This window comes from Dama dama, chromosome X (assembly GCF_033118175.1).
Source record: "Dama dama isolate Ldn47 chromosome X, ASM3311817v1, whole genome shotgun sequence".
Lineage (NCBI taxonomy): Eukaryota > Metazoa > Chordata > Mammalia > Artiodactyla > Cervidae > Dama > Dama dama.
The window spans coordinates 162,797,292-162,808,564 of record NC_083714.1 but is presented as its reverse complement, the minus strand read 5'-3'; the positions used below and the strand labels follow the sequence as shown (position 1 = coordinate 162,808,564).

General features: G+C 40.6%; 1 protein-coding gene across 1 annotated transcript; it reads left to right on the top strand.

The window, feature by feature from the left end:
• Nucleotides 1-5,029: 5,029 nt before the first annotated feature.
• On the top strand, nt 5,030-10,826 carry LOC133052358 (odorant-binding protein-like). Its single transcript, XM_061137192.1, has 7 exons — nt 5,030-5,219; nt 5,900-6,033; nt 6,867-6,937; nt 7,696-7,806; nt 8,842-8,940; nt 9,141-9,188; nt 10,636-10,826. Exons 1-6 carry the CDS (start codon nt 5,142-5,144, stop codon nt 9,155-9,157), a joined length of 510 nt encoding a protein of 169 aa, XP_060993175.1. The 5' UTR covers nt 5,030-5,141; the 3' UTR covers nt 9,158-9,188; nt 10,636-10,826.
• Nucleotides 10,827-11,273: the final 447 nt, after the last annotated feature.

Genomic DNA, 11,273 nt, shown 5'->3' with positions numbered 1-11,273 from the left:
TAATTGGAGGATAATAGTTTCACAACGCTATGTTAGTTTCCACTGTGCAGCAACATGAGTCAGCCAGATGTGTACACATATCCCCTCCCTCTTGAGCCTCCCTGCCCCACCGCCATCCCGCCCCTTAGGTCATCACAAGGACCGAGCTGAGCTCCCTGTGCTATGCAGCAGGTTCCCAGCAGCTGTCTATTTCACACACGGTGGGGTATAGATGTCAGTGCTGCTCTCTCAGTTCTGCCCACACTCACCTTCCCCTGCTGTGTCCGTGTGTCCATTCTCTACGTCTGCATCTCCATTCCTGCCCTGCAAACCGGTTCATCTGCACCACTTCCTATGTTTCTCTATTTTCATCCTATAACTTAGAAAGAGGCATTGATTTGGAAATTGTGCGTTAACTTCTGTATATTGTATCTCCTTTCCCAGAAAGACTGCTCCCTGGATGATGCTCCCTCTCAGTCTGTCTGCTTCCTACTGAGTTCTGAGAATTAGGCTGTCATTGGATTTAATAATCGGAACTTACTAAATTCAGGACAAAGCATGGACAGGAGGAATCTTACACAACACACATTCTTTATGATGCATGTGTAGGTAAAAGCTGAGAGAACGTGATATGAAATTTATTATCTAGTCCGTTACTGTCAGATAAAGGATAACTCATGGCTTTCTGCAGGGCAATGAAACTTTTCCAGATTTGGTGCAAACAGCTTCAGAAGAAAAGGTCTGGAGTTTACTACCATGGATGCTTGTTATTAGCTATCAGTCACCAGTTATTAGAGTAGGGTGGATGGATAGAAAACTTCATTCCTATTGCATTGATAATAAACAATTTGATCTAGGGCTGTGTCCACGAACCAAGTGATAGGCCCACAAAGGAATTAATTGTCCATCATTTAAAAACAAACAGGAATGATGAAATGAAAACAAACAGCAGGAACATTAAAGCAAAATGTGTACAGTGAGGGTACACAGTGGACCTTTCTCTGTGGGACCTGTCATCTCTGATAGGAGTAGTGTCAGTCACTCAGTTGTGTCTGACTCTTCGCAATCCCATGGACTGTAGCTCACCAGGCTCCTCTGTTCACGGGATTATCCAGGCAAGAATACTGGAGTGGGTTGCCATTTCCTTCTCCAGAGGATCTTCCTGACCCAGGGATTGAACCCAGGTCTCCTGCATTGCAGGCAGATTCTTTACCATTTGAGCTACGGGGAAGACCTGTCCTCTCTAATAGCTGCGGGGAATTCTGTCTTGTCCACATCTACCTGCAAACATCAAAGTTTCCACAAGGATCAAGAAACTCCTGGAGGATGTCACTTCATTTTCTTTTCACATCTCTCTTCCTCTCCACCTGGAGAGAGTTTCAAGAAGTTCTCAGTGACAAGCATCATCTCAAAAAGAAAAAAAAGAAAGAAAGAAAGAAAGCTTCAAAAACTGAGGATTCTAACAGGAAAACTTGGAATAAAGTATAGATCTCACTTCCTCTATTCCTACTGAATGTTTATCTCTCCTTTCCCTGGGCTGTGTGCACCTCAAATGCTTTCCCAGACATTCCATGGAAAAATGGGGATCCTTTCCTAAGGCGAATGGGGCTCCCTTGGAATCTATGCTGAAATGTACAACCGGGTGACTATTTAGAGGAGTCCTACTATGTGTAGCCTTGCTCCCAGGTGGGGACTCCCTGCAAACAACATGCATGTCTACCTTCTGTCTTTGTACATTCCTGTTTGTCTAACTGAAATTTGGCAGCTGTCTGTCCCTGTGGTCATAGGTCTTGGGACAAACAGTCCCAGAGTCAGGGTGCTAGGTGACTTCTAGAGTCACCTGCTCCTGTGATCCCAAACATTCTGGAACTTTCTTCCTTGTCTGTCCACTGGGCCGTGTGACCAGGATCCTTTACACTGAAGCAATATGCCCAAGAGTGTGACTAATGACGCTTGGACGTGACTCTGGAATTTTGGCTTTGCAGGTCCTTTGGTCCTTCTTATCACCAGGCAATGCCCCTGTTATACACATGGTAGCCAAAATGTGCCCATCAAGAAACAAAACCCCCATGAAACACCCGGACTTATTCATTCACCAGCTCCAGCAGTGGGGACTCAGCCACAACAAAGCATGAAGACCATGACATTGTGGAAGCAACTCATCAGTGCATGAAGACTGCTTATAAAAACAAGAAGAGATGATGAAGTGGGAAGGAGAACAAGTTAGAGAGCATGGGGCTGAGACACTGGACGGAGAGCAACATCCTATAGAAATCTACAGATTCCTACAAGGACTTGGGCTCCATTCTGGTCAGAGCAGCAGGTTAACTCAGGTGATTCAGGATTTCTCAGCCTCTCCATGATGGACACGACTGGATAATTCTCTGTAAGGTGCTGTTCTGCACATTGTAGGCTGTTAGGCAGCCTGATTCATCTCCAATGCCCACGTGGAATGTGTAACCACTCCACCTCTGAGACCTTGGAGGCCATAAGTAGAGAATCCATGCACTGCAACTAAAGACTCTTACATTGCATGATGGAAGAGAGATCCTGTGTGCCACAAGTAAGAGATGGCAAAGCAAAGCAAGTGAATGAATGAATAAATAAATGTTAAAAAGAACCTCTCTTGGGAATGCAAGCTATATACGTCATCATTTTCTTAAAAAAAAATAAAATAGTGGGCTTGTGACTTATTATCCAAACTTAGATTCAAAATACACTGAAACTTTGTTCAGGAATCCTTGAGGGAACTGGGTGTTTTTGGTGGCCAAGGTCAAAAGATTCACTCCATTGCTTAAGACCTGAGTCATGCAATCAAAAATATAAAAATAATGATCACAGAGAAAATAGCAAAGTAAGACATATTTAATGATCTGGGAGAAAGAGCCTCCATAGTAACAGAAACCTGGATAAATCTGAGGAGACACCAGGAAGACTTTCCAGTACAGCTTAGCATTATTTTGAAGCAGTTACAAGAGTAAAGTTTGTTCAGGAGTGTTCCATTTTTATTTATTATTCTATTATCCACATTTTGATCAACATTGATGAAAGAGAGCTGGGATTAAAAGTCCCATGACTTCCTTCAGTTACAAAATAATAGAACTGCCACAACCTGTTACTCTTGGAGTAGCTCTGTTTAATGTCCCCTTGATTAGCAGTTAGATAGGTCTTCCTAAAACGGGATAGTCCTAGGACACATTCCCAGGGGCCACATGTTGATAAGAATATATTGAATTTAGAAAGATGGTAATGATAACCCTATATGCAAAACAGAAAAAGAGGCACAGAAGTACAGAACAGACTTTTGAACTCTGTGGGAGAAGGTGAGGATGGGATGTTTCGAAAGAACAGCATGTATATTATCTATGGTGAAACAGATCACCAGCCCAGGTGGGATGCATGAGACAAGTGCTCGGGCCTGGTGCACTGGGAAGACCCAGAGGAATCGGGTGGAGAGGGAGGTGGGAGGGGGGATCGGGATGGGGAATACGTGTAACTCTATGGCTGATTCATATTAATGTATGACAAAACCCACTGAAATGTTGTGAAGTAATTAGCCTCCAACTAATAAAAAAAAAAAAAAAAGTAAATCTGGAGATGTTGGAAGTGCCTAAGGAGAAACAGAAGGGTGATGGCAAGTGGATAAGAGTTGTTAGCTGCATCACATCCCTACTTGAAAATATCTGTATCAGGCTGACCCTGTCATTCCAATGGTTAAGACTCTGCACTTCCACTGCAGGGAGCATGGTTTGGGGAACTAAGATCCTGCAGCAGCTCGTGGTGGGACAAAACAACTAACCAAATGGTTATCTGAATTAGAGACTTCAGAGAGAAAAAAGTTCAGGATGTTTTAAGATATGAAAACCTATTGCATAGATTTTACAGCAGAAGTTAAGAAAGGACAGCATACAAAGAAGGAGTGTGTGAACGAAAAAGAAAATATGATATTGCAACAAAAACGAAAAGAAAAAAGTAGGTAACATTGTTGGTCCTTCTAAGCATGAAGGGAAGGGGCCAACTGAAGATGTGAGCTGAAGACACCCTTGAGCCAAGCTCTCCTCAAAAGTCTGACTTCAATATAAAACAAGGATTCTAAGTTCTGATCCATCCCGGGAGCTGCCAGTACTGGTCAGGACTCCAGCTGTTCTCGCTCAACTGACTCAAGAATCCTGAATCTCAGTTTCCTCATTTCTATACTCTGATCAAGATAAATCTGGAGGGTATCTATTTGATAAGTTATCAAGATTGAAGATGAACTTAAGTAAAATTAGATTAAAAAACACAAAGAACAGATTCTTTGCCATTCTGATCATGGATATAAGTATGTGAATAAAGTTAGAAAAATTGTTTTTTCCTTCAAAATTCTAACAAAAGAACAAGACCTACTGTGCTGCTTTCTTGCTTGCCTGAGAAACAAATGAGCCAGTGAGTAGATAATATGCTACAGATTCGATGGGTAAACACGTGTCTGGAAAATGAGTGACAGAATTGGACTGTGGGCATGCCTTCTTCAGACGAGGTTAAGGGGCATTTGAACGGATCTGCCTCTTAAGTTACAAGGAGGACAGATCCCACTGAGGGTCAGGAGGAGATGGTGAACACTTAGTTCTGATGTGAGCATCACCTCAGGAAAATAAGAAATTCTCCAAAGGTCTCTTAGGAAATCATTTTACCCTGGCTAATCCACACAGTCAATCTTTACTTATAGAAAACAAAAAACAAAACAAACAAACAAACAAAAAAAAACTGTAAACTATCTCCTAAATATTAAGGAAACAATACAGGAGTGGGGGATATGTAACCTTGGACAGTGTATCCCAGTTTGGCCTCAGGATATAAAGGAAAATAAATACTCCTGACCTTGAAATATCACATGTGTTTTGTGATTTCTCATTCATTCTAAAGGGCAGATGTCCAGATTGCCTCAAGCTTCCTCTAAATCCATCCTCATGATAAAAATGAGAAAATGACATGAAAAATGATTCCTGCCAAGCAGGATACTGAAGATGACGTCTGTGTCACCATGGTCTTATGAGGAACAGCCATTGGTTCACAATGTATCACACCAACATAATGATCATATAAAAGGTGGCAAGTCACAACCTCTCCAGCTACTGGGACAACCTCAGTTTTGACCAAAGAAAGACTACAGGAGCGTCAAAATGAAGGTTCTGTTCCTGAGTTTACTACTTGTGGTTTGTGCTGCCCAAGAAGAGGAAGCTCAGCCAAGTCTCTCAGAGGTACCAGGGATGGTCTGATCTGGGAGGAGGCCTTGGGTGTGTGTGTGTGTGTGTGTGTGTGTGTGTGTGTGTGTGTGTGTGTGATCCTTTCTTGGTTTTGTTATGTGGATGCATGAGCTGAGCCATCTCCCTTCAACTCAACACTGCTCCATTTACTGGCTCTACACCTGTTCTGTTTGGCCTCTGTATCATCTTTACTGTGCATTAGTTGCCTCTTATGCATTTTTTCCCGCTCTTGTAACATAGAAAGAGGATCCATCAGACAGCTGTTGGAGTTCTTGCATTTGACATCTGAGCTCAAGCTATCTCGAAAAGTCTCAATTCCTTCTTTTACTCTGACTTCAGTTTTGCATTATTGTCAATTTTGATAATGTCTCTGATTTGCACAAGTGATGGGAAACTAATGACCGATGAAAAGTGAAGTCACTCAGTCGTGTCCAACTCTTTGCGACCCCAAGGACTGTAGCCTACCAGGCTCTTCCATCCATGGGATATTCCAGGCAAGATTACTGGAGAGGGTTTCCATTTCCTGCTCCAGGAGATCTTCCCAACCCAGGGAATGAATCCGGGTCTCCCGCAATGTAGGCAGACGCTTTGTCACCAGGGGAGATCATGACCAATGATGCTGGGTGAAATAAAAAGTCAAGGACTACCGTTTTGAAGGGGAATTTTGCTGTTAGCTTTCAGGACAATGGAGAACCGCATACATTGCATCCAGTAACCTGGAGAAGATCAACCCCAATGGGCCATTCAGGGTTTACCTCCAGAAAGTTCTGTTTGATGATGAACAGGGCACATTAGACTTTTATGTCAGGTAAGTAAAAATCACCCAGAGGGAAAATACAGGTAAACCTCAAGCCTCAGGGAGGGTGTGTCTTCCCCATCTTCAGAGAACTCTCTAGATGATGTTGAGAGCATGATGCCCTGAGATGTGGGGTTGAGCAGGGTCTCTGAGGTGGGGCAACGGTTCTCCTGTGAGCCTCCAGGGAATGTTCTGGAGCCTGCTTTAAAGAGGGCCCCAGAATCCCTGCTAGCATCAATTCATTATAGGAATGAGGGACACAGATATAATCTCCTTCTGTGAAATAAGCATATAATGTTACCTGTGAGTTTTCTTGTGTGTGTTTGTGTATGTCTCAATGATCATGTCTTTCAGGGTTTAATCCTATTAATGACACTGTCATGGAAGAAGGGTATGGGTTTGAATAAAATTAAATGTTCCTTTTCCTAAGCTGGTGATTTCTTTTCCTATCATATTAATGAATCATTGCCACGGTTGTGAGTACCTCCAAGATGTGTCATGATGGACAAAACTCATTGTCTGCATGAAGTATTTTTTTAAAAACAGGTATACTTTTATTTTCCTAAAATTCCAGATTCTCTCATATTTGACTTTGAACATGATTTACTTTGTATTTGCAGTTTATCTTTGGCACTACAGCTGTGATTTAATAGACAAGCCTCCTTGTCACTCGACAGTGACTTGGCCTTAGAGACCATGTTTCTTCTCTTTTCAAGGTCACATTGTTACCGGCACTAACCTTGCAAGCCACAGTTAATTTTTGGGGAGAAGCAAAGAACATCCTCATTTTATATCAAAATTTTTATGACTTTAATCAACCTGCTTGAATGTGTTTTGTTTTTAAGACACGAGGGAAAATGGGAACATAAACACATCACGGGAATAAAGCAAGATGATGGTACTTATGCTGCTGACTGTAAGTATGAGTGCTTCACTGGTCGGAATATGCTTGGGTGGGAATCTTGGCACAACTCCCATCTAAAATCCCACACGGCTGAATTCTACTGCTACGAACAATCAGAGGGGTGAGCAGCCTCTTGTTCCTAAAATCTCCAATCAGTTTATTTTGTCATGAAACAAGGTTTCAAACACACGGCTTGGAGGTCTCCACCAAGTTGTGAGTGTTACCCAATTATATAGCATGTGGAGACCTGTATTTCCTATGGTTCTCACAGATAATTGACAACAGCCTTATGAACTGACATCGCAAGAGATGAAATTTTGCACATCAGTATCATCCACTTAAAAAAAATATATTAAAACATCTAACTCCACTCAAGGCTCAGTGAATGAACTTAAATCCAAATAAATCATCCTGAGTCCAGCTATATATTCAGCTCCTGTTGAAAACCATGGGGATGATGGCTAACATTTATATCCCTCAGTTCTTTAATAACAGGCCCCAAATATATTCCTAGTATTACATGGCCTACTTGGTACATATTTCACTACAATTTAAGTGTATCCAATCAACTGTATGAAAATTTGGGAATCGAAAAGTCTTGCCTGCTTTACTTGCTGTCATAACAACCATAGCATTCAGCCCACTCATGGGGTGAGACATAGATCATTATAGCATGTACTCTTGCTACTACACTCAAAATGTCACAGTATATCCAACTGACAATAAATTAAGGCAAGGTTGTATATATGTATCTTTTCTCTCTCTCACAGATGAGGGTAAAAATATATTTGAAGTTGCTTATGCATCCAAAAACTTTATGGTAACACATAACATCAATGTGGATGAACATGGCAAGAAGACAGTAATGACTGGACTATTTGGTTCGTATGACATACTCCTAATCACAAGGACAAGATCATGTAACATTTCCATCCTCACTATTTTCATCGATAAAATCATTGTATGGTGACAATATCCATTGCTCAGTCTACAGGACCTAGGTCTTTTTGTTCACAGAATTAAGGACTCTGGAAAGTAATCTATCAAGAAAGAGGAGCTCGTATGGGTAGAGGGGGTCAGCTCATCAGAAATTTCAAAATATTTCCACCTGTGGTAATTTAAAGATAAGCTGAGTTTTACTCAATATACTTAATTTTTTTTTTAAATTTTGATGGGAGGAAAATTAAAATGTTGCATTGGATCTAGTTTTCTTTCTTTCTTTTTTTTTATCAACTCAGTTTATTTCAAGCCAGAGATATAGTGAGGCTACTCACAATGTCTTCAATTGATACCAGTTTCACAGTATACTCAAAGTCTTGCAACAGAAATTTGTATAATAAATATTCATCCTGTTCAATTTTTCAAATCATCGTTTTTAGGAACATTGACATCAGCCCAAACAACCATATAGAAGCACTGGACGGTGTCATTACCATTGGAACAGCATGTGTCTATTACAGAAAATTTACTAGTGAGAACAGTGGGCCAGTTTAACAACAACAAAATCTTCTCCCATCATTATGTCTGATGTAGTGAACATATCTCTCTCAGGGGAGAACCGTGTTTCCTATTTATTTGGGATCAGAACAAGACAGGAGTCGCAGGTACATACACTAGGAATTTGATAAAGAAGGAAGGAGGTTCCATACTGTGACAGATGGAACCCAAAATCCACGGAGCTCCTGTGGGTCTTTGGCTCCTGCTCCCTATGCTGGTGGGGTTTAGCTACAGAGTTGGACGGGGAATAATTCTGAAGACAGACAGAAGACAAATGTGTCATGGAAAATGGAAACTGTTTGAGGCTTCATGTTAGGAAGTGAAGATCTGACTTGCACACTCAACTTATTGTTTTGTATTCAGAAATTTCTCTGGGATCTAAGATGTAAAAATTCTGTTTTCTGCACGGTACTTTTCAGTTAAACCAAATATTGAAGAAAAAGTCTTGCAGAAGTTCAAGGAGCTGACAAAAGAGAAAGGGATTGATGAGAAAAATATTGTGAATTTCATCAAAAGTGGTAATGGAATTATACTTTTCCTTAATCATTCACTCAATAGGCAAATATATGATTAGGAAACAAATCAATTTACTTAAAATTTCTTTCTCCATAAATAATCTTTTATACAATCTCTTAAGAAAAAAGAAGCAGCCCTGGAAATTCTGGGGAATGCTAGTAATCTTGTGCAACTTTTTTTCTGTCCTTTTCACCTTCCCCAGATGACTGGCTTCCCTGAGGACAGCTACATATTTCAAAACACGCTCAGTGTAAGTGAAAAACGTCTGTTACTACTGCTATTCCCATTAAAGAAATCAAAAGGAAACTTGGTGATTTCGTACCTGCCAAATTTTGTAGGTAATGGTTTTTTGTCCCAACAGCTAGCATGCTATAACTAGAGAACTTGGTTACATTAGGTTATCTCTCTTCTCCTGAGTCATATTAAATTGCAAATTTGTTGGTTGATTAATCCTGAACATCTCTGGTGAGAGAGCCTTATCCTGCAGGAATCGTGCATACCAAAATCATCAGAGAGAAGCCCAAATGGCCACAGGCTGGTAGAAACCAATTCATCAATTCTGACTTCGTGCTTGTCCTCTAGGAGAACTGGATTAAAGAGAGCTCACGGCTCCTGCAACACCAGTATTTCATCTCACATGGTTTTGATAGAACCAGTACAGGCCTTCCAACTGCACTGAAACGTGCCTTTGAATTATATTCTCCCTTAGAAAAAAACTTTCTTAAAGTGGAATATTTAAACTTTCTAATTTAAGCCCCAGAGAGATTTGAAAATGACACTGATCTAGACTAACATGTGGCTTATAAATTTCTGTAAAGGGAAAAAAAAAAGATAAAAAGCAAAGGAAAATTTTAGCTTCCAGGTGAACATGATATGAAAGATGTGTTGCATATATTCAGTAGACTGTTACTCAGTCATAAAAGAAGGAAATCATGTCGTTTGCAGAAACATGGATGCACTGAGAGATTATCATACTAAGTGAAGTGAGTCAGAATGAGAAAGAGAAAGATCACATGGTATTATTTGTAGGTGGGATCTAAAGTATAAATTAAAGATGGACACTGGGTAAGAAGAGCATTGGAAATGTGGGTGTAGCAGATGTAAGCTACTATATACAAGATTGATACACTAGAAAGTTGTACTATACACCAGAGGGAGCTAAACACAATATTCTTTTAAAAAACTTAGATGGGAAAAGAAGTTGGAAAAGAATAGATATTAACATATGTATGTATAAATTATTCACCTTGCAGTACTACTGCACTAATACAATTCTGTTAATCAACTATACTCTAATATAAAATAAAAATTTAAACGTTGATTCCTGAAGACCCCAAAGACAAAGCCACAGAATTAAGGGAGCTTGCCCCAATCACAGATCAAGGAAGCCGTCTTGAGATGAACCTTTCCCATGAGCTTGAATTCAGAAACCATTCTCCCTAGAATCAATGTCAAGTGGGAAAGGCCACCCCTTATGCACCTCCTGGGGAAAATTCCACAGGGACCCAAATCCACATCACAGAGATGTGAATTAGTGAGGTCCACCAGGATTCTGACATTGGATCATCTACCAGCTCCTGTACCCTGGACAGCCTACTGCCTAAGCCTCATCCCTGGTGGCTGTCAAAAAGTCAATTCTACTAATAATTTGTTTTTTGTTTTTGTTCTTTTTTTGTTTTTGTTTTGTTCGCCTACAGAAAGAGTCACTGAGACCAGACACATCCTTGTCTCCATGGAATCAAGACCAACAACCAGAAGATGACTTTCCTGGTTCCTGATTAACATGATCCTTCTTTCTCCACACCCACACTCCCTTTTGCGTCTCATCTCTCCTGGTCACTAATCATGTCCTGTCTGGTGGCATTTGATTTCTGAAGGTTTCAATAAATTAGTTTAATTGACAATGGAGTTACTTGTGCCTTTCCTTAAAGTCTCCATTTTAAAACACACAAATACACATGTTAAATTTACCCATCCAGAAACATATGCCTTTTAAGGGATAGGTGTTCCATCAGAGACAATTCTGAGGATGGCTAAATAGAGATATTGAAGGGAGAAGGAGAAAAAAAGACTAAACCATCATGGGACATGGCCAGAGTTATGGATCCTCTTACTGCAGTGGGAGGAGGCAATCTGTTCCCGAAAGATGTCCCTAGAAAGCATCGTATTCATCAAAGGGAAAGGATCTTTTGTTCCACTCTCTGAGCTTCATAGACAGAAAGTGGAAGGTACCATGGGACACAACTGAGGAAACATGTGTATTCTGACCACACCAGCACTTCTGAAATTGAGCTGAAGGGCTGATATTTGGTAACATTCCCTGACTAGGAATCAA

Excerpts from the sequence above, each read along its gene's own strand:
- LOC133052358 (XM_061137192.1), top strand. The coding sequence starts at position 5,142 with ATGAAGGTTCTGTTCCTGAGTTTACTACTTGTGGTTTGTGCTGCCCAA. Across the intron at positions 6,938-7,695 it reads TGGTACTTATGCTGCTGACT|ATGAGGGTAAAAATATATTT; the intron begins GTAAGTATGAGT and ends TCTCTCTCACAG. Across the intron at positions 7,807-8,841 it reads AGTAATGACTGGACTATTTG|TTAAACCAAATATTGAAGAA; the intron begins GTTCGTATGACA and ends GGTACTTTTCAG.